This window comes from Danio aesculapii, chromosome 8 (genome assembly GCF_903798145.1).
Source record: "Danio aesculapii chromosome 8, fDanAes4.1, whole genome shotgun sequence".
NCBI lineage: Eukaryota > Metazoa > Chordata > Actinopteri > Cypriniformes > Danionidae > Danio > Danio aesculapii.
The window spans coordinates 19,536,233-19,563,555 of NC_079442.1; the positions used below are offsets into that span (position 1 = coordinate 19,536,233).

Here is a 27,323-nt window from a genome sequence, read left to right on the forward strand (position 1 = left end):
AACACAAAATGAGACATTTTACACAACTCTTATAGTGGCCAAAGAAATGTTCTACATAATTCGATTTGCATTTTTTTTTTTCTCGTTTAAAGTGAATTGCTTCTTGTTGCATCAGGTATATTTTTGTTTTCTGTTTCACTTCAGGTCTCAGAACCATTGAAATGCACCTCTTGATAAACAGTATGCAATGTTTATGATCTTTTTTCCTTCAGAACTTCTCTGATGGTAGAAAACCTATTTGGAAGAATCATGAACCAAGTCTGCGAAAATCCATCTAGTCAAACAGACGTTACTCTCCAGCCCAAACGCCCTGCGGTAAGACTTTTCATTTCACATGACACATCTTACGGTTATATATAGGGTTATGGGAAAGTATGTTAACATTTTTGCAGAAACTTAAGATTAACAGTAACTTCAGGCTAAGACTGAAAGTTAAACGTTTTAATAACATTATCTGTTCTGAATATCGGGGGAATTCCTTAAATTCAGTAAAATTTTTGTGTACTTTGGAAGCTCTTTATTTTGGCTCATGCCAATAATATCTGAGATCTTAAATGGAAAGTTCACCCAAAAGTGACAATTGTCATCATTTGCTAACCGTTGTCTAACTGTGTCTCCAAGGGTTTTCCATAGATTTTCAATCAGCTTTAGATCAGGACTCTGAGCTGCCATTTCATTATTTTAATGATTTGAGCTGTAATGCACTTTAACCCCTTTGTGTGTGAGATTCAGTTTGGTCCTCTCAAAAATGTTTGTTTTTTAATTTTGATAATTAAATCAGTTTTTTTTCGTGACACAATTGTAATGGCCTTATGACAATAATTTATGACGCAACAAGATTTATGACGCATTATGTTGTCTTGGTAATGTCAAGCTGTCGTGACAAAGATAAAGTCAGGTTATGATGTATTTTTTTTATGTCAGTTTATGTCAACATAACTGAGTGAATGACATTTTATGCAGGCTTATGACAACTCTGTCAATAAGTGTCATGACAGTCTTACGAACACACCCTTCAAGTAAAGTGTTCCCAAATATTACAAAGGTTTACATCACTTCATTCACATTTGTGATTTATTATTTTAAGTCATTTGACAGTAGTTGATATGTCACTCTCACAAGATATTCCTAAACAGATTCAGCGCTGTTATCACATTGAACTTTATACAAGCAGTCATGCTACATAGGGATTCGATATGATTCACGTTACTTATGATTCACGTCTCACGATTTCCGATTCAGTCACAATTTTTTAACAGAATTATTTTAAACAAATTTAAGGTGGAGCCCTTTCATTTTTTTCTTAAATACTGCACATATTTTGCTAAACACATTTTCTGCCATAACAAAATTTCTATTTTAAAAACAAATACCCAAAAAAGTAAATAAATAATAAAACAAACTAAAGAATACTCATTAATATAAACAAACTAAAACTGTGACTGTGCTGGGATTTTACATTTTTAAAAAGAAATATCAGCATATCTATGTTTTCTGGCATAAGCTGAGGTCTTTGCACATTTACAATGTCCCCTGCTGATGAAAAAACTTTCACTGGAGACTGAGATGGCTGGTGTGGAGAGGAGAGCCTTTCCTAAACCAGAGAGCAGTGTGTACAGAGGTGGTCAACAGGCCCTCTGCTCCAGGGGACTGGCCACTGGCATAAAATACTGATAAAATGACAAATGATATAGTAGGATAGAGACAGGAGTTGAACATGATTATGAAGGTGAATAATTAATATTACTTGTACAATTAATTAGTATAAGTATCAGTGTGATACCCTTAAGAATAAGATAGGATACACCTAAATATTCAGTAATAATAAGCTAATTATTAAAATATGCATAAATTCATTTGAAAAGGAGAGAGTAAAAATAATCAAATACCTGGGTCTGTAACAGTCAACTTTCTCTTTCAGTCTGAAAAACATCTTGAAAACACTGATGCACCGTGTGATCTCCGTAGCACTCGTTGGAGCAAGCGGAGCTGCCGATCCTCCGGTCCGCGTGGTTTGGCTGATTAATAGCTTTTGCGTATAGGCGTATGTGACAGTAACTTTTCACCGTGCTGACAGTTTATACGCATCATATTCGTTGTTCCGTTAGTGTAAGTAAACCCCATTTTGCAGTATTTGCACACAGTTTGTGTTTGTCTGGCGCACTTCACCACTGTCATTTTACTCTGCCACCCCACCTCTTGCTTGCCGCTGATGTGCAGAGAAAGCGAAAATGTATCGCGATTCATTCAACATTTGTATAGATTTGAATCGCCACATTTTAATCAATTTTCAACTGACTCACGGTGAGTTTTTACATCCCTAGTGCTACACGTATCAGATGGTTCACAAGCTGATGTTCAGCGAGGATTTTGCCACGTTAGTTAAACTAATTATAGCTTAGTTCCTGTTCATTGATAAGATGAGAACAAATTATGAATCCAAACTTCTCCAGTTCTGCAACTGATTTGCACTCTAGTCCACCTCTTCCAACCAGGATTTACCTATATTAAAAAACAGCACTTCATTTTTAATGCAAGTAACTTAAGTAGTTATATTGACTTTAGAAATCAAATTACACAAATTTAAAATGGAATGCGTTACCGTAATTTTCTCAGACTTCATACTGTGTAACACATTATACCCAAATCTGCATAGTAATCCTTGGGCCCTACATAACGATACTATTTATGGTGTGGATCACATGTTCTGTATACTGACCGAGCAATATTTTCACTTATCCCAACTCTCACCAAATCCACTTTCTTTCTAGAAGGTAATTGAATTCCTAACTCAGACCAGCTGCAGACGATTAGTCTAAAAAACGCCGTCCCATCTCCTCCCAGCTGTTGTTGGCAGAGTTGTTTTACCCCCAAAGAGCTGCTGACTTTGAGTTCACCTGAACAGTGCTTATATGCAGATTATCACAGAATCAGTCCACTCGAGAATTCGTGATTGGTTCTTTGATCTTCCAGCAGTCCTATTTTTCTAGGGCATGTTGGATTCATAACACAAATAATGAGCTACTTTGTAATAGAGCAGGATATGTATGAATACAACCGGCATCTTTGATGATTCTGCCGATGCTAATTAAAAAAACAACACCAATAAACAAGAGAATTTTCAGCAAAAAAATCTGATTTCTGTATATCCCACTCACATCTGTTTAGTAGTTGGTCATGAAAGATGACAAACTGGTGTGAAATCTGATTAAACTGTGTCCTGAACGTTTCTATAAAATTTTTGGAGTGGTGTGTCCTGGTTCTGCCATTACTATGGCAACCTTTTTAGATGATCACTCGACTGCCTAAACGAAAAGATCCGATTTCATCACTTTCGAAATTGTTTGAAAAACAAGCTGAAATTGGATGCAGTTTGAACAAAGCAAAAAGGCTCTTTGATCAATTTCTCTGAAGCTGCTATCCCTCAAACGCTGATGAAAATGACCCGGAATGTATTCCGTTTTTGATTGGTTCATTAGCGCTGCTGTATCAGATTGAAAAATGTTATCTGTGTTTGTGATGATGGTGATTATCATAATCAAATTCAAAGCACAGCACCAGGTAAGCGTAAGGTAACTCTTGCCTCTGTTAATGAATGCACACACACGGCCAAAGCACTCACACGCACTCTGTCAGGAGTCAATCATGTGGAACCTTTGTGAGCTTGTTATATCATTTTTTTATATAACGGAGGCTAGACTTAGATGTGCGCACCTGGTCAGGATTGAGGCTAAAACTTGTCAGATTAGATGTAGGTATGTCTTTGTATGGCGAAGTAATAACCGGATGGTGGCTCTGCCAAATTATTGAATTACTCAGAAATGCACATAAGTAGTTTTCTGAGCAAGGGTTCAACAAGCAATTTTCCCCCTTTTTTATTCAGTCTATTAGGTTGGAGAGAACATTTTCTGCAAAGCCATGGCAATTCTAGGTAGAGAAATCGGGCACAAAACCATGCATGCGTTTTGTCCAAAAGCATAGAACTGTTTTTCACAGCCTTTTTTAGGGGGTTTGTTGTCAGCAAAGGACCAAGTGCTGAAATGCACTTCATTTCAATCTTAAAAACAAGAAGTCAAATTTAATAGGGCGGAAAAATCATCTTGAAGCAGGGTAATTAACTAAAACGCAATTTTGTGACTGTTGATTGCAGAGATGGCAAAAGTACACACATCCTTTACTCAAGTAGAAGTACAGATACATGTTTAAAATAATTCTGGTAAAAGTTGAAGGACTACACCTTTTGTACTCAAGTAAAAGTAAAGAAATACACTCTGAAATATGTACATAAGTATTCATTACTACCTGTTTTAGTTTCACAGTGGCAACTACACACACATCATGTATACATCTATACAAAATAACTTGCATTTCTATTTTTTTTTTTTTGTATTTTCTGCTGCAAAATAGCCAAGTAACAATATTGTTCAACAACACTGCTCAAAAAGGTGCACTGTGTATCATCACCTGGACACAATACTTAAATATATGGCTGTTAAAGGGGTGGCCCATGGTGTATTTTTAAGGCTTGGTTATGTTTATAAGATGTAAAAGATGTCCTCATGCTTCATTTGAAGGAAACCACGTTTCTTTTTTAATATATTTTTAATTATATACAGCTACTCAGCGAACATGAAAACAAGTGTCAAATTTCCTAGTCCCTTCAAAAGACCTGCCCTCAAGAGGCTCTGATTGGTCAACATAACATGCTGTGATTCGCGGATTGGCTCCACATCACCAGGAAAAGCGTCATATCTCCTTATGTGTAAAGGCTGTCAGTCAGAGTAGCTGTTACCCGTATCAGTTTGTGCCTTAATCAGACAGTAAATGAAACAGAGGACACAGCTGAACCTTATGCTTGCTCTCTAAAATAAAGTTATATTATGGTTGGAGCTGCTCCTTGTTTGAGGAGTTTTTAGCTGAATCCAGCACTGAACTGGAAGAGATTCTGGCAGATGTCTTTTGTCAAATGCTAGCTATATATTTTTTACGGACAATTTAGCCTACCCAATTCACCTGTACTGCATGCTTTTGGACTTGTGGAGCAAACAGGAGCACCAAGAGGAAACCCACGCAAACACGGGGAGAATATGCAAACTCCACACAGAAACGCCAACTGACCCAGCCGAGGCCCAAACCAGCAACCTTCTTGCTGTGAGGCGCACGTGCTACCCACTGCGCCACCATGCAGCCCTTTTTTTAAAAATAATTTTATGGAACAATTCAAATTAAATTGTAAGCACTTTTCTGTGTCGTGTCCTTTGGAAGCCCAAATACTGAAACAGAACAAGCTTTGTTGAAATAGCAGCGTTTGGGCGGCATTGTAGCTATACATTACAGCACTACAGTGCCTCTGGCCACGCCCCTTCACTGTACAGGGTATATACCTGTGGTGTATGTGCATAACCCAAAGCTTTTGTGATCTCACTAACCCGGATGTATTTTTTGTAGTCCCCAAAGTTTGTTCACTGTAGACTTTGCTAAGCTAACTCTGTAAAAGCCAATGTCTCTCAATTCAGAGATGTTGTTTGTTCACACAGCTACATTACACATCAACTTAAGTTTAAAATATGATATCGTAGTGGACCACCCCTTTAAAAATAATAGCTGCCATACTCGTTTGTATACTCTAAAATGTATTTCTGTATGCTATATTTTTATAACTAATAAATGTCTTAAATCTAACACTTAATTTTGTCCAAAACATATTTCAGTTTTTTTTTTTTTGCTAAAAAACTGATTGTATTTGACTATAAAGTTTAATTATTTTGCATTATACTACAGCTGCCTCATTTTCTTCAAACAGCCCACTCTTGCAGCTCATATGATTTCACTATTTGTTTTGTTTGTTTGTTTTCAGAGTACTGTCTTTTAAATGAAGTTATTAATGCTGTTAATACATTTTTGTATCACTTGATAATCTTCACGTGATAAATTCCTGGTCCTTTGCATTCTATTTTATTTTTTTCATAAATCACAGTATAAATAATTTTGATATTTTAAAATATTTATCTAACAATCTATCTTAACAATTTTAAATGAAGACTACAGTGTAGACTATATAATGTACATGTTATAACTATAAAACAGCATAAATTCTGTACTAGGACATCTCAATGCATAACATATTGGTAAAGTATTTAATTGCTTTAGTCCCAACTGTACAAACATTGACAAAAAAGCACATGATTGTTAGTTTTTTGTTGTTGTTGTTTTTTTGTTTTGTTTACAGTATTAGATTAAAAAATCAGAGAAGGACAGTACACTATGATCGGAAGTGGACAAAAGACCTGAATGCCATTTAAATGCCACATTTGAACAGGAATGTGTCTCTTGTTTACGTGTGATCCGATTGACCAAAACACACCTTATTAACCGTTATGTTTACGTCGTTGACTCCCTCTGTCTCATCCACATTCGACATTCGTGCCGTTCCCATGGTAAGCTTAATAAACAAGAAAAAAAAGCTGAAAAAGTTAAAGCTGAACACTGCAGCATGACAAAAAAAAAAGACAAAAAAACATTGATTGAATCAAAAAGGCGTTCAAATTGCGCAATAAGAAATAATATATATCGTGTGACAAAACACATTAAAACGAAAGTAACGACCATGGTTTGAAAACATAGTTGAAGTCAGAATTATTAGCCCCCCTTTGAATTTTTTTTTATTATTATTTTTTAAAAAAATTATAATTCAAATGTATTTAACGGAGCAAGAAATTTTCACAGTATTCCTGATAATATTTTTTCTTCTGGAGAAAGTCTTTTTTTTTTATTTCGACTAGAATAAAAGCCGTTTTAAATTAAAAAAAAAAAAACATTTTAAGGACAATTATTAGCATCTTTAAGCTTTATATTTTTTTAATAGTATACAAAACAAACCACTGTTATACAATAACTTTCCTAATTACCCTAACCTGCCTAGTTAACCTAATTAACCCAGTTAAACCTTTTAAATGTCACTTTAAACTGTATAGAAGTGTCTTGGAAAAATATCTAGTCAAATATTATTTAGTGTCATCATGGCAAAGATAAAATAAATCAGTTATTAGAAATGAGTTATTAAAACTATTATCTTAAGAAATGTGTTAATCTTCTCTCCATTAAACAGAAATTGGGGAAAAAATAAACCGGGGGGCTAATAATTCACTGCAGCTAATAATTCTGACTTCAACTGTATGTGTGTAAATATGTAATTAGTAAAAGTAAAAATCTGCCAGAAAAATAAATAGTAAAGTACTGATGGCAGAAAAATCTACTTAAGTACAGTTACAAACTATTTGTACTTCAATACTTCTCATCTCTTGTTTATTTGAGGTGGGGGAGTTGATTTCCATTTAATAAAATCACAGTTTTAGACCATACACCATGCCTTTTTTGTTTTACTAGTTTTTAGCTTTTATTTGTAGTAGGTGTTTAATTATATAATACCACAGTTTGATTTGGTTTGTTTTGTGGTACTATCAATGTTAAAGAACACTAGACTCACTTTTAACATAGTACTTTTAGGGGACATATTATGTCCCTTATTCCAAAATCTAAAATAAGTCTCTGGTGTCCCTAAAGTGTGTATGTGAATTTTCAGCTCAAAATACCTCACAAATAATGTTTTATAACTCTTCAAAACTGCCCATTTTAGGCTTTGATCCTTGTTGTGCCATTTTGGTTTCTGTCGCTTTAAATTCAAATGAGATTGTGCTGCCAGTCCTCTTTTCAACAGAGGGCAGAGCTACAAATGTCTATGTGTCAGCATAGTGGCAGATTCAAAAACAAGACTAACGTCCTATGCCAGGGATCACCAAACATGTTCCTGGAAGTCCGGTGTCTTGCAGATTTTAGCTCCAACCCTAATCAAACACACCTGAACAAGCTAATCAAGGTCTTATTAGGTATACTTGAAACACCCAGGCAGGTGTGTTGAGGCAAGTTGGAGCTAAACCCTGCAGGGCACCGGACCTCCAGGAATGAGATTGGTGACCCCTTTCCTATGCTAATGATGGAGAGATCGATCTGCAGACTGTTTTTATAAAGTTTGATTATAAACAATTAAATGAAAACATTTTTAGCAATAGAAGCTGGTTATATTCACAGACTGTTACCACACAACTGTGTGTAAACCCCCTATAAAAGTGATTTTTTGCATAGTAGCTCCCCTTTAATAAACTTATACTCTGGCATTACTTGTTTCTTTTTAGTGCAGTCAGCCACGTCACGCTGCCAAAGTGTAAAATAAAGGCTTCCCGACTTTAAACGTACTGTAATTGACTATGTTCACATGAGTACTTATCAAGATTGGCATTGCCACACACAAGCCTGAATTTGACTCCAGCAAAGTTGAACTTGCTTCTGTTCTCGAGCTTTCTTTGAGAGTTGAGAGTAGTCATTCACTCCAGGTTAGGTGAAGCCGCCCGTCAGATCAGAGTTCAGTCCTCTTTCAAGTTTTTAATGAATCGTCCAGCACGCCCAGCTCAATTTTTGCATTCATTATTTGTTTTATTCGCTTCTCTGTTGTTTGTAAGCAGTCCTAAACTGCATGAATTTACAGAACTAAATATGTAGAAAATTCTCTACTCTATTGTCTTAGATCCTCATCTACTACCTGACATATGCTCTTCTGCACACACACACACACACACACACACACCCACGCACATATGATGCGCTAAGGTTGCATTTACACCAGTACAACACTTCCTGAGGTTACACTTGGCGTCCACACTACCCTGACTGTTTTCAAATAAGGAGATATTTTTTGAAAGTGCTGTAGAGCCCTTTAGTTTTAGCAGACAAACCACTTTTGAAAATTTGAGTTTGTCTGCACTCATCCATGTCATGATTGGGTCTTCTGGGTCATCGTGCATCCTTATTAACCTGTCATATGACTATTACACCTAATTTTGTTTCGGTTTTTGTGATGAAAATCCTGTTCGTTGTCCTGGTATCATGGTACACTATAGCCTCTTTCACACAATAATACCAGCAAACATCCGTAAAAATTACCCGAAAGACTTTTCCAAAAACCACAAAAAATGTGTTATTCACACAGGCAAGGACATTCTATTATTTTTCCAGGAAAGATCACTCACACATCCATTCCAGAATACCAGACAATTCTGACACCCTTAACCAGAAATTACTTCTAAAAGGCTACACTTGTATTTGTTCACATAAAGGGGCTCAGTTTAATTATTGAAGGTTTTTCTTTTTTTTTTGTTTTTCAAACTTTGACATTTGAAGTTTTTTTTTTTTGTCCCTGCAGTGCTTCCCACAGATTTGAAATATATTTGCAGTGGTATCCTGCATTGAAACACAACTTTGACACACATCGTTTGGCCACGTGGCACATGGTTACCTACATTCGACAAAAAGTTATTTTTAAAATAATTTTTATTTATTATGTTTCTTTTCAGTGAGTTTTTTTTTTTTATAAAGACTGTTGAAATAAAAATTAAATTCACTATTTGTACTTTTTTTTTTTTTTTTTCTATTCAGTGCACCCATGTTGTAGAGTATTGCCAAAGCATGTTATATATGTATAAAATATGTAACGTATCAACATTATCATATCAATAAAATCTATACTGCAAATGAGCAGTAAATGACCTAAGGCAATAAAAAAAATCTATGGAATAAATATCTCTAAAAAGTGTAATAATTACAAGAATAAAAAGTATATATTATTTAAATAAGCCAAATAAGTTAATTAACCAGTTTTAATGGTGTACATATAAGTTGCAGCCAGTTTTGGATGGAATTTTGTCCTCTGAGTAAATAGAAAAGTTTATCTGTCGTTTAGATTAAAGAATTATTTAATTAATTATCTGGGTCTTGCGGCTGTGCACACGCTGTCAGCTGCGAAACAAAGTAAAAGTAAATCTTAAAGTCTTAAAATCAAAAAGGCTTAAAATTAAAATGTAATGCAAAAACACATACAACTAACAACGGTTTAGAAAGTGAAACCAAAAGGCGAATCTCTGACATTTTAGAAGATTCAGAAACCCCGGACGGATTACTTTTTTAAGTCCCAAGAAGGTGCCTCTGTGGGGCTCTGCAGAGCACATGAGATTGTCTGTGGAAGTGTTGACAGTTCTTGCGCACACACAATTAAAAGTAGGAAACGTGTAGCGTGAGAAATTTTCCAGTAGTTAATTGATCGCGGATGTTTAGTTATTGGACGGATACAAAAGTGTAAAGAGATGATGATAGTAAAAAACAAATGTCACCAAATCTACTTTTTGTGGCCGTTAATATACCTGGGCGGCCTGCTCAAGTAAAGTCTATGTGTGGGAAGCACTGCCCTGAAACGAATAATAGAAACTCATAGACCGCAAACATTTTTGAAAGGAATGTGGAGACGACATAAAAAAAATATCTTATTTATTACTCATTTATGAATAGAAATGTTTATTTAAAATAAACTTTTATTTTTATTTTTTTTCTGATTCCAAAAAATTACGAAAAAAAATTCTCATCTCGCGCACTGACCTGCTTGGACAACACTGGAATACATCACATCTGGTTAGCCGATCACATACGGCCTAGTCACAGGAGTTTTAACAAATATTTTACAAATCCGCAGCTCAAATTGGATCTGAATTTTCTGCATACGGAGATGATCGGAACTTTACGCAGCTCCCGGACTACTCTCTATTGGAAATGAATGACTTCCGGTTTGTCGTTTGTCGTGTGCAGTGGAAAGGCGGCTTAAGACAGGGATGCTACCAGCAGCTAAAAAAGTGATGTTTACACATTTGACTACACAGATGTTTGTGCGACAAACATGGCCAATTCTATGGATATAGGAAAAATTGTGAACAGCTCCGCTGAACACTTTTGCATATCAAGACGTATGTGCTGCAGCTTGAGAGATGATTTTTGAAACAAAAGACTGTCGGCGTTGTGCCGAAATCTAACTCAACAGTTGATACTCCCTGCACCACACACATCTGAACACAGCGCTTGTCGGTATACTCATAGTGGTTTATCACAAGCATTTTATGTCACATTTATTTATATTTATATAATTTTTTCCCACAGTCACCACTAAGAAGGACCATACACACATTGTCTGGTTACAAACGTTTGTTATACACCACATACACAAATTGTCTGGACAAAGAATTCAAACACTTATTTTCCTAAACTGGGGTTGCCGAAAACCATCATTAGCCAACAAAAGTCACAAGTTGCGTCGTAACAAACTTTCATCGTTCCAAGGAACATTCGCAAACTGCATCGCAAACTTGTACGCTTGCAACTATATCTCTAGAGCTGTAGTTAGAAGAATAGTTCCTGGTCGTTCGATTCCCAGTTACTCAATAATCTACTCAATAATATTTGTAAACATAGGAAAAGAAACCTAAGGAAACATAGGAAAGGAAACAGGCCCTGTGCTGTTTACATACATTTCTATTAATATGGAAAACAAGTGCATGTTTTTACCAAAACTAATATTGAATTAAATGTTTTTTTTTTTTTAAACCAATATAATTTACACAAACTATAGGGTTTTTCTCTAAAGAAGTGGTTACTCCACCCCGTTTAGAGCATGATTATGGACGTATTACATTATAACTAACGTGGTTCAATTGATGGATCTGCGACAGGAAAAACTACGGTTTTGGGAAACACTTGTCACTACATCGTTGCTTTCCCAAACGATGCATCATATTATGATAGTTCAGCTGCAAGTTACGTCGTTGTTTGGGAAATGCACCCCTGTGTGGGTGTGAACGCATCTGCATCAGAATGTTCCAAATGGCCGGAGTAGACGTCTTGGGTCAATACATTCTGAACGTGTATGTGCTCATACTGTCGGTCTTATGCATTCACAGAGAAGAATTCTAGGAAATTGCTTGTAATGTTATCATTCCGTACTTGCCATACTTGTAAATGCGTCATTGTACTTATCCATCCTGAAAATGTACATAACTAGTTTACCTGTATTTTTTTTAAAAGGGCCTTTACACACGTTATCTTTTCCTGGAAAATTGTCAGCAAAGGTAACAGTAAAAGTCTGTATGTGTGAAAGGGGTTTATGAGAGTATAGCAGTATTTTCGGTTTAATATCATTACAGTGGTCCCTCTCTATAATGCGGTTCACATTACGCAGCCTCGCAGTTTTGCTGATTTTTTTGTGCAATTTGACGGGTTTTTTTTTTCTAGTGTTTTGTGTTCTGCGTCCTCACTGGTTTTATGAACCGATCTTCTCCATGCCGTGTCTCCTGTACAGTACAGAATGTGTTCAGCTTGCCAAATTGACACAAATCTTCGATCGCTAGCAGTGTGAATCTAAATAGCTGTACTGTACCCAAAAGACAGAGGTTGATGCTAACCATCGTACAAAAAGTTTAACTTCTGCATATGTTAAAGGGAGGTAGAAGTTCCGCGGCTGTAGGGCGCCATTATGTAATAAATGAAGATCAAATGGTTTTGATCTTTGGTTTCATTGTATAATACTGGATTTATTTTTTTTTACGAAGGTTTGAATTTTGATATTGTTTAAATAGTGTTGAAAATGTTCATTCCTGTCTTAGAAAAGTGTATAAAGTGTGTAGTGAGGGGTTTTAAAGCCTTAAAACATCTATAATAGTTGTAAAAAATAAAGCTGACTACTTCGTAGATTTCGTCTGCTGCGGGTTATTTTTAGAACGTAACTCCCGCAAATAATGCAGGACCACTATACAGTACACCTGTAATTTATAGGAAATTCATGTTTTTTTTCTTAGTCAGTTTCAGAGTTCAGAGATACAGTTGAGTAAACTAGTTTTGATATTGCAATATTAACATATTATGCAATCTGGCGCTTCAATTTTTTATTTCACAAACAAACACATCGGCATTTATAATAAATGGAACCGAGCTTTAAAGTATGTGCTATAGTAACAGAGGTCACATTTGGCAGAAACGCACAAAGAAAAGCTTTGTTAAACGATATTGTTAGTAATCACAGACATTTGCATTTGGACAGTGTTAGATTTCTCAAAGGATCACAGAGTTTCCCAAAAACCATAGACAATTTGCTCTGGAATTATTACAAAGGTTGTGTGAAAACAAAAAAAACCCAGACTTGGCAGATTCTGACAGGATTAAAATCGCAAAGTACATCTGCGAAACCAATTTCTCTGAAGACCTCCTGGAAAACTATTCTCGTCCGAATACTGCTTTAGTTCAGGTTGCATTTAAATTGGAAGACAGTTTTATTTGCTTTTTTGCTTTTGCTTTACGAATGCATCTAATTACGAATCTAGTGATAGATATGTCCACAGTAATGTTGGAAATTATGCAGATGCATAAATAGAGCTAAACAGGCACACACTTGAGCTACCAAATGCATTTTAAACAACCATTTACTGTGAGCTGAGCCACTTTTAGTCTTAAAAACACTGGGTCGCGAGCTGCTTGTGCATGACAGTCTGAATCCCGCAGCACATCAGATTATATAATTGGGAAGTAGGAGGGTGGGGGGTTGATTGAGAAATCTCTATTTAAGCCATGTCCAGACAGGCCACACAGCAGAAATAAATTGAAACACCTGAAATGAGATATTTGTTAATGTGCCTCAGTCTAAACAGTTCTTTCAAGTGTGCATCATTACGATTACATTCAGTGTGTGCCTGTTTGAGTTGTTGATCAGTTAGTTTAAAAAAAGATAGAGAAATACCAGACTCCACTATTGAATTCAAAGAGTCCTTAAGTAAAAGCTTATTCATTTTCTTCATAGGGAAATAGAAGTAGGATTTAAATAAACACCCGTTGCAAGCCTGTTAATCAATTGTATATTGTTGAAGTAATTTATTTCCATTTCTTAAAGTTTTTATTTTTAAAACAACTTTTTATTAGTGGACTTTTTGCAGAAAAATCTATATTACCATGATACTGTCAGTGTTGGGCATGTCCCTTTAAAAATGTAATTAGTTATAGTTACTAGTTCTCACAAATAGTAACTGAGTTACATAATTATAAAAGTTAGGGATGCACCGATACCATTTTTTGGATCCAAACCAATGGCTTTGAAACTTTCCTAGCTTTCAATCAATACCAAACATGAAGTATTTCACAAACATTCTGTAGATTTCATTCACCACAGAGGGCTATAACTCAATAACTAATATAACAGTTGTATGCATATACATACACTTACTGTTCGACTACTCCATTAAAAGGCCATGAAACCATCCTCTTTCCGTTCAAGTCTACCTCAGAATTAAAAAGAAATAATGCTTCATAATGGGCATATAGCACGGCGAGCAGAGGGAGGAGTGGGTGTGGCCGGCGAGTCAGTTAGCTCACAACGGAGACACAAACCATGAGAAAATGTTTGTAGTTTAAAAATTTAAAATGCTAAGAAATAAACAGTAATGTAAATCCCTGCTACATATGTTATTCGTAATTTCATATCGACATAACCACAATTTATATCATTATAAAGATAATCATGTAAAAACTTTAAATGAGGACTTCCCTACTTCTGAATCCCCGGGTCTGAATGCAGACACAGTGGATTGCAGTGCAGCAGGTCTCTTTCCTGGTGTATTCCAACCATTAACTCTCCCGGTAATCCGGAGAATTTTAAAAATAGGCGAACAAAGCAGCACGGATATAGGCGATGTGTCTGAATGGTAACAAACTCTCTTGATAAAGACAAAGTCCGCCATTCTCGTTCAGCTCTCCTGACAAAAATGCTTGATGTAAACCAACAGCTTTTCTGTATCAGCCCTGACATCATCGCGGGGAAAAACATGCAACAAACCCTGTGAATCATACAAACAAACGCATACGACCCTTCATGAACGGCTAAATACTGCTTGCTGAGCGTGGTCACGGTCTCACCCAGTCATTGGGTCTCACAGCTTGGCAGGTCTGCCTTGCCTTTGGAAAGCCTGTGCTCTCATGAAGGATTAAGAAGCAGTGGATAAGAAAAGTCAGCTATGAATAATAATGTGAACCTGACGCTTCACTACTTCATTAGCAGATTCGCGATATGTCACCGATTTTGATCCCGCCCTTAAAATGATTTTAAACCCGGAAGATGAAATTGGCTGACAAAAGCTCCAAATTATCCAGTTTTCCCCACAATTAAAGCTGACAGATGCTAAAATTGTCTTAATTGATGCCCAACACACAAATCTGTTAATTTAAAAATACGTACTTGAGGGTTTATTGAACTTTTAACACAAAAGTCAGCCAATCATATAGCAGGAACTCGATGCGTTTAGAACTGTAGATGACATACTAGAAGAGTGGCCAGATATATGCTTATTTTGCAATAAACTTGAAATAGGATGTACAACCAACATTTAAAATGAATAGTTTTGTTATTTCTCTGTCATTTTCAGTGTCAGTTATTCTCATTACAACTTGGCTTAATCGAGACACTTTAATAAAGACTTTTGGAAAAAAATCCCAATGGAAAAATGAATTGTGTATATGCATTTTTATTTAACTTTTTTTTACTCTTCTAAACATCAGTTCTGGTACTAAAAAAAAAAACCCTAATGCAATTCCTATTGCATCAATAATAAAAGCAGTTTCTTGCATTTCAAAAAGTTTGTTTGTAAAAAATGAAAACCCCCTCAGTGTTTCATTTAATCATTTAAATATGTAGGGATATGTACTTTTCAGACCATCTAGTTTTTCGCAATTCTGCGATCGCTGAATACAAGGCAAAATCAACAAAAAGTTGCAATTTTTTTGCGATCCTGCAAAATTCTTATTTAAACACAAAATAATCGCAAAAAAAAAAAATAATTTTATAAAGCACCAACTTCCAAACCATATAATCAAAGATTTTCATTTCAGTTTGCAATTAATTGTTTTACATAACTTAGACATTGCATTCGCAGCGCATGTGATGTATTTGATTGTCTCTCTAAATATCACGTCTCACCTGCGCTCTCACAATCATTAGAAATGGAATGGGGGCGAGGGAGTTTTCAGCTTGTGCAGTAAGCAGATGCGGATGAAGCGCGAGTGATTTACATGTAAAGTCATAGCAAAGATGAGATCTAGACATCTTGTGCTGCGAATTCTGTGTTTTGTGCGTTTGACGCGCTTCAGACTGCAAAAGAAAGTTGGAGCAAACGAAGCTGTGAAACAGACAGGTGGAGACGAGTTTGGTTCAAGGGTCACAGCCGCTGAACGTGACCGAAGTTAAGCACATTATTTGTTCTTTACATGTATGGCTGGTATTATGGTGTGCGTCAAATCGCTAAATTATATCGTTTAACTTTTTCCCTGCAGTTAGTGAGAAAAAACGCTTCCTTGCCATTGACAAGTTTTGTGGCAATCCGTGTTTTAAAGAGCCCATATTATACATGAAATAGGGTCATATTTAGGTTGTAAGGGTCTCCAACAACAGTCTAATACGCATGCAAGGTCAAACAACACTTTGATGGTCTTATAATCTGCATTTATTTTTACCTAATTATCCCAGCGACTCCCATATGAATCGTTCAGCGATTCATTTGTTCCCAAACCCATCCTCAGCGCGAAGCTAATCTGCGCTGATTGGACCAATGGCAGCCTGCTGCGATTGGTCGACAGTGACAGGCTTCAGCGCGAGAGTGAAATGCCCAGCTGCTAATCTACAATATAAAAGTAGTCACAGTGCATACACGCTTCACAGTGGATTTTGGCTGCCAGTGGGTGAATGTAAACACAGACGATGGACTAGAAAATACTGACGACGAACTATTTTATTGAGCAAAAAGTCCAAGAACTGGCGAGGAGATCTCCTAGCCTCCTAGTCACAGTCTTCTTACTCTTTTCACACACACACACACACAAAGGGCCTGCGCGTCCATAAATGAGCGTCTGAATAGAGAGGGCGCGGCGCTCAGTTATATCCGCGAATACCCGTGCGTTACACACACACACACACAGGGCCGGCGCGTCCATAAAGGAGCGGCTGAATTGAGGCGGCGCGGCGCTCAGTTATATCCGCGACTACCCGTGCGTTACACACACGAGGAGACACACACACACACAGGGCCGGCGCGTCCATAAATGAGCGGCTGAATTGAGGCGGCGCGGCGCTCAGTTACATCCGCGAATACCTGTGCGTTACACACACGGGGAGACAAACACACACACACACACACACATTACTTGACCGTTGCATGTGTGTAAACAGCTGACGATCCGTAATCAAAGCGGCACGCGTCGCGTTTTCAACGTGGCTTTACACGCGATATGAGAATATAAAGAGTTAACCTGATACAGCACACACGGTTACAAGTAACAAAACACAACTAAATACATCATTTGCAAGATAGAGTAAACGAGGCAATAATTTTAATCGCACGTACTTACACTGGTGAAATGGGGGAAGAAACTGATCCATGATGCACTGATCCATGTTCAGACAGTCTTCACTGATCCTTCCTTTAACAAACTGATGAAGTCTTCTTTGAAAGCATATAGTTTTCAGAAGCACTCAGAACTGCTCAAGGCTGGGCTATAATGCTGAGGTTTCCTCTTTAATTAGACTCAATAATATCCATCTGCACAGCGTGACTTCATTCGACCGGTGTCTGTCTGTGTGTGTGTGTGTGTGTGAGACTTTTTTTTCTGTTAGTGGGCGGGGCCGCAGGTTTCAAATCTCCCGGGTTTGCGCGCCCAACTACTTGTGTTTCGTAGCTGCGTCATCGCGAAACACCTAATGACTCGTTATTAAGACGACTCGTTTGAAGCACTATGAGTCGACTCTTTTATAGATGAATCAATAGTTTTAAACACTGTACACTTACAGATTTAAGCCTTAGCTGGATATTTCACTTCACTTAGAGCTGTGTTACACACTACATGGAAGGGCATTTTCAAAAACCCATAATATGGGCTCTTTAAGTGTATTACGGTATGGAAAGCCCTAACGCATGTCCTATGTGTGTGTGTGACATGATGTCAGATGCTGTGGGGAGTGAAATCTGAGAAAGTATGTGATCGTGGATAAAAATAAGAGTAATACAACCTTCCTTTGGCTAAATCCCTACCGTTTCAGATATCGTCTTGACAAGAAACCAAAATAAAGAAGCTTTATTTTTATGATTTGTGTCATTGTCATTGTTTCAGATTGCACACCTAACATAGTAGGCTAACTAATATGGTAAATACATATCATTTTTTACATTTATATATATATATTTTTTTAATCGCGAAATTGTCAACTATAAAATCATTCATTTTTAATCGCAAAAAAAAAAATCACAATAAAATCATGAAACTAGGGGTCAGACTTTTGAATCATTTAAAGTCTAATTTATGCATGAATTATTATAACTATTGAAAAAAATGTATCTTTTAGTCTTAAAACAGAAGTATGTGATTGTTATGTAATCTGAAATGTGAGCCGATGTGTATTTTAATAAAACCATAACAGCCTCTGGATGTCAGACTACATTCACAAGCTTTTATTACTTCAAATACACGGGGCGTCTGTGAGCCCAAGCTAATGAAACATTAGCAGCAGAAATTATTTTCGGCTGGAAAAAGAGATTAAAAGAATTAACCTGGGTGCTGGAGCCCCCCTATCCATTATGCAGTCTTATTTAATAATTGATAGCTGTAAGTGATATTTCCCACACAGATGATTAGAGACTTTGTAATAGCGTCCGTTGTTTTTTTTTTTGCTGCTTTCAATGATGATAAATCAGCCCTTCTGTCTCCAGCCTCTTCTCGTATGCGTCTGTGCTAAAATGTTATGATTAGTATCATTTCGAATTGATGCCATCTTTCAGAGGGGAATCTTTCAAGGGACGCCACTCTTGTCACAAAGGCCCAAATTGATTGCGATTCAATTGCAGTAACCACTCATCACGACTAGATTTTTGTATTCCTTCTCCTCTCCTTGCAGTTTGCATTCAAACATTGATCTGTCCCGCTTTGATGTTGGCAAATGTGAAACAAATGGAGCGATGATGGAAAATACAGAAATGGAACATGTCGCATCTCGACTCTATTGGCTGGAGCATTGTTTCTTATCTCCGCTTGAAGTATGAGGAAAAAAATGCTGACGCTTTTATCACGCCCAGCGCCGTTTTTTGATTTTTAATCCTCGGTTTATTTCTTTCATTGTCCTCCTGCAAACCTTTTATATGTTTCTCTTTCTGTGTGTGTGTTTCTCCTTTGGTAGTTGTCGTGGGGTGTGAAAATCAGGAGGAAGTTGAAAAGCGTGGCACCTTTCCTGGGCAGATTCAGACCGCTGGTCGGACAGTGCTGTCACCAATGCACCCCCGAGAGTCTGGTGAGAAAAAAATGACGGGATGAAAGGATTATTTGAAGATAATAAAAGGACAAACAGCCAGCGGCTGACGGGGAAGTACACAGATTTAGGCTCACCTGAAAATCTCACACACTGCTTTCATAAACCCATATCATGAGGGACGATCAAAGGGATTTCAGAACATGTTACTTACGGTAGGAATAGCGAGGAAAAGGGGATTAGGAGTGGAGAGAAAAATAATGAACACTCAAGAGCATAGTTCCCTCCCGTGCTATGAAGAGCTTTTCAGTAAAAAAAAGCTGCAGATGACTAAGCTTGTTTCCAGCAGCACTGGTCCCAGTGGGCGCATCGTGCTGAGAGCTGGGACACGGGGGCTAATGGAGCAGTAATCAGAGGGTTATTGGATCGAAACCCCTCCTGAACGAATCTATTAATCTCAGACCAGCCAGCCAGATAAATCATATTTGAGCTATCTGCTGTTTGTATTAAAAGTCATTTAAAATGCATGCGTGGATTTCATTTAACAGCCGTGTCAAATAAATCGCTGCTGAACCAGGGGCGTACCAAACGCTGTAAAATGAGATTTCGGAGATAATTATTGCCGATTGGTGTCTTAAATGAATAGATGAAGCTCTGAAAGAAGGGAAAGGTTCTTTTTTTTTTTTTTAAGGGAAAGCTGTATGTGTGTGTGTGTGTGTGTGTGTGTGTGTGTGTGTGTGTGTGTGTGTATGCATGTATACGTGTGTGTGTGTATATGTATATATATATATATATATATATATATATATATATATATATATATATATATATATATATATATATATGTATGTATATATATATATATATATATATATATATATAAACATAACACTCACTGGCCACTTTATTAGGTACACCTGTCCTACTGATTAACACATTTCTAGTCAGCCAATCATAAGGCAGCAACTCAATGCATTTAGGCATGTAGACATGAACTATCTGCTGCAGTTCAAATGAGCATCAGGATGGGGATGAAAGGTGATTTAAGTGACTTTGAACATGCCATGGTTGTTGGTGCCTGACGGGCTGGTCTAAGGGTTTCAGAAAGTGCTGATCTACTGGGATTTTCATGCACAACTATCTCTAGGATTTACAGAGAACTGAAAAAGAGAAAATAAGCAGTGAGTGGCAAGTCTGTTGGTGCAAATGCTTTGATGCTAGAGGAGAATGGCCAGACTGGTTCAAGCTGATACTCAAGTAACCACTCGTCACAACTGAGGTATGCAGAAGAGCATCTCTGAACACACAACACGTCGAACCTTGAGGCAGATAGGTTAGAGCAGCAGAAGACCACACCGGGTGCCACTCCTGTCAGCTAAGAACAGGAAACTGAGGCCACAGTTTCTGCTGCAGATGGTAGGGTCAGTATTTGGCGTCAACAACATGAAAGCATGGATCAATTCTGCCTTGTATCAGCAGTTCAGGCTGGTGGTGGTGTAATAGTGTGGGGGATTTTTTTTTGGCACACTTTGGGCCAATTAGTACCAATTGAGCATTGTGTCAATGCCACAGCCTTGTATTGTTGTTGACCATGTCCATCCCTTTATGACTAGGGTTGCACCGATATAGATTTTTTTTGACCCGAAATCAATAACCGATAATCCTTCGGACTTGGAGGCCGATAGCCGATATATATAGGCCGATAATTATAAATATTTCAAAATGTGATATTTTTATACAGCAAACTTTATAAAAGATTGAACTGCTCTGATGAACTGAATAGTCTATAGTCAAAGCAAAAAAGCTATAATTTCAAAATTGCAAGGTGATTATATAGACCTATATTCGCATAAATCAGCATGCAAAAAATACATTTCCTTTATAGCAAATTAACATGCTACTTGACTGTTGCATAAAAATAATAGGTTAAATAACAAAATGGGATTTAATCAACAAGCAAGTTAAATATATTTTAAATAAAATGAAAATGAAAGAGCTAAGGACTGAAACCAGCTCAAATGTTCTCGAATAAAACGTGTTACAGTAATGTACATATGTACAAATGTGTAATGTCTGAAAAAGCCTTTTTTTAGAGGTGTTTTGACAGTTCAGAGCCACGTACAAGCAAAAAGCTTAATAAAGATTGTATCACTTTAGAAAATGCGGCATAGATTCATCCTATTTGGCATTTTAGATTCTTTTGAACACATGTAGCTGCTGCTTGTCAACCAGACAACTCATCTATATTCGTTCTTGCTGTCAATTGCGGGAAAAATGATTGATGAAAAGTTTATGATAAACTGCCTTGAGTTTTACTCAACTGCGGGTGTAAATTTGCCCTCGGAGTCAGATTTTGATACAAACCTGAGTGTTGAGCACACAGATGACTTTATGACAAACACAGAGCATAATATAAGGACAGACTATGGCGGCGAGTTGAGGGTGCACCTCTCCCCCGTGCTGCGGTGAAGGCCAGATCAGTTTGTGTGTGTGCGGTGACAGCTCTCACGTGCGCTCGTTAAAATCTATGAATATTCCGATCAAACTGAATACAATCTTACATCAACAACACATGGCAAGCAACGCATTGAAAATAACAAATATTCATATTAGATTACAAACAACCCAACAAGTTGTTAAGCACGCAGGCAGTTCTGTACAAATTTGTAATTTATCGGCTTAAAGATATCGGACTAATTTAGACATCGGATGGATAACCCTAATCGGTAACACTTTATAATAACTTCACACTATAAATCATTTATTAAGCATTAGCAAATAGTTAATTCCTTATCTGTTAAGCGTTAGTAAGCAGTTTATAACTGCAGCTACAAATGCTGTATTCTCTCATATTTATAATGTGCTTAATACTTGTACTTTCATACTTTGTTAATGATTTATTGTTCATTACTAAATCAAGAATTGCATTATTTACCTTTTGTATTTAAAAGTAGTTGAGGGTTTTTAGGATCATTCAGAAGGAGTTAGTAAATGATTAATAAACTATTAAAATCAACGTTTATATATCCTATTATTCAGGCATATACTAATAGTTAATTTATATGTTATTAAATGCTTTATTAACTCAACTTCATCTAGTTTTGTGACCTAATCTAAAGTGAGGACTATTTATGCTTTATAAATCACTTATAAATGACAAATAAAGGCTCAGTTAAATTCTAAACAGAAAAAATGACATTATTCATTCCTTTTCATTTAAAGATACACAAATAAAACCGTACTTCAAATGAAAAACAAATCTTTGCAACCTTATCTAAAATAAAATAACTGTAGAGTTTAAACATTGCATCTTATTATATTGTTAAATTATTTTGTTGTTGTTGTTGTTGTTGTTGTTGTTTTATCCAGTTTTATGACGTATTTTGACACTCCTGTTATTTGGCAATGTTTAAACTTTACAGTAATTTTATTTTTTAGAAAAGATTGCAAAGATTATTGTTCATTTGATTCTGAGCCTTTAATTGTCATTTATAAGGGATTTATAAAGTATAAATAGTCCTCACTTAGGTCACAAAACTGCATGAAGTTGAGTTAATAAAGCATTTATTATCATATTAGTTAACTATTAGTATATGCCTGAATAATAAGATATATAAACGTTGATTTCAATAGTTTATTAATCATTTACTAACTCATTCTGAATGATCCTAAAAACTCTCTACTACTCTTAAATACAACTGGTTTGTAAATAATGCAATACTTAATTTAGTAATGATAAATAAATCATTAACTAAGTATGACAATACAATTATTAAGCACATTATATGGGTGCTTATATGTCAAGAATACAGCATTTGTAGCTGCAGTTATAAACTGCTTACTAATGTTTATTAATGTAGTGTTAATGCTTAACAAATAATGAATTCACTAGAAGCTAATGCTTAGTAAATGATTGTGTGTAGTTATTATGAAGTGTTAGCCAATAATCTTAAAAATAGCATTTATTGGCCGATAATGATATGGTCGCTGATATATCGTGCATCCCTATTTATGACCACAGTGTACCCATCTTCTTATGGCCACTTCCAGCAGGATAACGTGGCATATCGTAAAGCGTGAATCATCTCAGACTGGTTTCTTGAACATGACAATGAGTTCACTGTATTCAATTGGCCTCCACAGTCACCAGATCTCAATTCAATAGAGCACCTTTGGGATGTGGTGGAATGGGAGATTCGAATCATAAATGTGCAGCCGACAAATCTGCAGCAACTGCATGATGCTATCATGTCAATATGGACCAAAATCACTGAGGAATATTTCTAGAACCTTTTTGAATCTATGCCATAAAGGATTAAGGCAGTTCTGAAGGCAAAACGGGTCCATCCCGGTACTAGTAAGATGTACCTAATAAAGTGGCCAGTGAGTATACATAGTAAAGATACGGTATTTGTTGCATAAAATTTGACAAAGATTATAGTCGCATTGTGAGCTAAAAAAAAAAGTCAAAAGTACAAAATCTAATGTTGGAATTTAACTACAGTTTATCATAATTTTCGACTTTTAGTGGATTGCTTGGTACCATTTCAGCTGTTTGTTACTAATTAGAATCTTTTTGTGAATAACCGAATATACATTCCTTACCTTAACCACTACAGAAACTACATTTTTAATAAGTTACATTAGGAGTTTGAGGAAAATGTAATCGTGAACATGGGTTCCCCATTCTAAAGTGATACACAATATTAGACTTTATCTGTGTAATAGTTATAAGGTACAGTATACAGTATAAGACATTAAGGTAATGTAAAATTAAATTGAGGGTGTAAAAAAGTACAGAACAAACAAGGTGTGTCAAAATGCTTTTTGTTCTATAGTTCTGCTTTTCATCAATAAAAAGAAGCAGATTTATAAGCTAGAATACTATTTTATATACAAAAAATAGGAATCAGTTCAATGATCTCTTTATTACAAACTGTAATTGACAAATCATATTTATTATTAGCCGTCCTGTGAAGGTTTTATTCTTTTTTTTTTTATTCTCCCAGGTTCTGTTTAACTGATTAGAGAAGATTTTTTTTCAATACATTTTTAAACAAAATAGTTTTAATAGCTAGTTTATAAAACCTAGAAACATTTTATGTACAGTTAACATGGCAATGACAAAATAAATTGGTTATTTTATTCGGTTAAAAGTGCAATTTCTAAAGGGAAACATAATTCTTATTGGGTTAACTAGATTATTTCAGATTATTTAAGTCATTGGACAACAGTGGTTTGTTCAGCACATATACACATTTTGGGGGAAACAAAATCTTTAACCCTGTCACAGTGATTAAAATGCATCTTATTATTTTTTTTTTTTTTTACAGCCAAAATGTTTTTCTTTTCTTTTCTTAAATTTTTTTGTTATTTGATAGCAGTTTATTTAAACAGTTTAATTTTTAATCTGACTTCCATACGGAGTTATTTTGTCACTCCCACTTTTGACTATACCTGTCAAATAGACAAAACCAAAACAATAAGGAAACCAGCATTTTTACCATTTTATTCTGTCATCGAGTAACATGTCAAGTTATTTTGAGAAACATTTGATGTTGGAGGCATTTTATTCAGCCGCGATTCTTGAACGTGTTTCAGGCGATGATTTATAGTGGAACTAATAGGGTGCTATTTTGAACACTAAAAGGCTTCCCTAAAGTGTGTCATTATCTCAGTCTATATAGGACAGCAGTACAGACTCTCTTGAGTTGCGATGGAGGCTGGTTAGCACGCTTTCCATCAAGTTTGATCAAATATCCTCTTGCCACTCTCAGGGTCTGAAGCTGCTGTGCAACACTCCTCCTCTGGGCTTTCAGAACTTGACGTGTGTGAACGAGACACACACCGGGTAAGTGCACATCCTTCACTCGACTCGAGCCTTCCCTGTACGGGCCTTTAAAATAACAATGCATCTCTCAGCTCCAGCTTCCAACTGCTCCACTGTAATTACTGTTTGCGTTTCTGACTTTCATGGCTGACACGTGCATTTCATGCATGCGAAATAATAAAGAGGCCTAGAATAACTTTCCATTGCTTTCTTTCTTTCTTTCTTGCTTTTTCTGTCTTTCTTTCTTGCTTTTTCTGTCTTTCTTTCTTTCTTTCTTTCTTTCTTTCTTTCTTTCTTTCTTTCTTTCTATTACATCACATACCCACAATCGTGAGTGGTTTCACAGCCCTGTTACCCTTTTCTAAAAGGGTAGCCTTTTTTGAAGACTTCTGAGTCACATCGGCCACGCACTGCAGTGCCAAGCAATAAGCTTTGAAAGTGCAGCTTTCCAAGCCCTAGCTACAAATTTAAAGTATTTCTGCTAGAGTAAGTCATCAATGAAAAACAATTTTTTCCTTTGTGCTACAGCTGCTAGAGCTGTGCAGTGATTGTTAAAGGATCACAATCTCAATTCAAAACCACATGTAGTTGCTTTCCTAAATGACAATGATTCTGCTAATTCTCTTATGCTTTGATAGGTAGCTGACAAACCATTTTCTGGTTTAGTCTTAAGCCGTTTTATTCACACAGTATCATTATTTTTGTTACAACAAGCAATAAATAATGTACATCTAATCATTGGTGCTCGCAGAATAACAAACATGCTTATAAGCATCCTGAAGCAAAGTGGAGAGCCATTGTATAAAGCTAGGGATGTCCCGATCAGGTTTTTTTGCCCTTGAGTTCGAGTCATTTGATTTTGAGCATCTACTTCGATAATACATAAAAAAAAAAATTAAAAAAAGAGCGAAGAAACAGATCCAGGATGTTCTTTATTTTTTTGTTTATTTTATTTTAACATTCAACAACTGTGTTAAACAGAGCAGAGGTGCAGTTCTTTTTTTGCGGTTGGGTCTGTTTTAGTTCAGATCATGATCTCACCACGAACTAAGCGTTCTAGTGTTTGTTTAAAAGCGTACTGAGACCACCTCTTCAATGAGGTCTCAGTACACTTTTAGTCCGCTTTTGGTGTGCACTCGAGTGCTACATTCACACCTGAATGAACCGCACCAAGAGGGAAAGACACATTGTTGTGTGATTCACCTGAACTAAACAAGGCAGGTGTGAAAGCACCCAAAGAGAACAAAATCGTCAGTTCTTATATAAACTGCCGCCAAATCTCAAAAAGAAAACGGAATTTGCTGCATGAGTCTTTTTCACATTTCGTTTTTCGGAAGACGGGCATTCATCAAACCCGGAACAAGCCCAGCTGTTTGTGTCAGGCTGGGGAGAAAATTCTTGTAATGTAAATTAGGTTAAGCAAATTGGTAAATTTAGCATTTCTTAAAACCACCAAGAATGTAATAATGGTCTAGTACATGCAAAAAGTCAACCCTTTAAAAACTTGTAAATAATGTACGACCCCTTTAAAAATAACAATGTAAACTACAATGCAGAGTTAAGACTACACTATTTTCAAATTAGTCGCATCACAGATGTTTTCACACCTCATGACTATCTGGGCTAGTGTTCCGTCGCTGCTGTGTTCACAATGCAAGATGGATCGGAGACGGGGTTTCACACTGCATGACTTTACAATAGGAAGAATTGCTGACAACTTTGTCTTGGTCCACAAACTACGTCTCACAACCAAACACTCTCTTGCCAAATTTACACTAGTTTTTCCTCCATATCTTGGGTCCAAATTGACAGAAAATAAGCTCTTTTAACTTCTCCCCCAGCCTCCCGCTGGCCTGCAGATACCCATACTAGTGGATGCTGCTCTCTCATTGACCGTAGGTAATCGCAAATTGAGTCGCCGACAGGTCCAGATATTTAGCATGCCATGTATCTGACGGGTGTTGGCGACTTATCAGCGATTCTCTTAGATCATGTCCTTGATAGTTCATGCTGTGTGATTGCTACTCACTTGAACGAGCACCTATTTGTCTGTGATTTCGGGCATTTGTTGGCGATTTCTAAATATCTGTCAGCAAGTCAAAATCGGGCCAAAAATCATGCAGTCTAAAGTCATAAGTGAACCAGGTCTTAATATATAATTTTTGTTACAGGTATGAACACACCCTCAACGTAAGCAAATTTTCAATGCCTTCTCTGGATGTGAGCACAATCGAACAGACCCATTTATTATCCATGTTTCCACATAAGACGTTGCTGTGATTATCAATACATCAA

The 27,323-nt window shown here is 36.4% G+C and overlaps 1 protein-coding gene across 1 annotated transcript in view; it reads left to right on the forward strand.

The window, feature by feature from the left end:
• Positions 1 to 220: 220 nt before the first annotated feature.
• gpat2 (glycerol-3-phosphate acyltransferase 2, mitochondrial) overlaps positions 221 to 27,323 on the forward strand; it is a 119,801-nt gene continuing 92,698 nt past the window's right edge. The window contains exons 1-3 of the mRNA XM_056463377.1: positions 221 to 315; positions 19,130 to 19,240; positions 24,976 to 25,049. Coding sequence (XP_056319352.1) covers positions 223 to 315; positions 19,130 to 19,240; positions 24,976 to 25,049 — 278 coding nt within the window. The 5' untranslated portion in view covers positions 221 to 222. The remainder of the gene's footprint in view (positions 316 to 19,129; positions 19,241 to 24,975; positions 25,050 to 27,323) is intronic.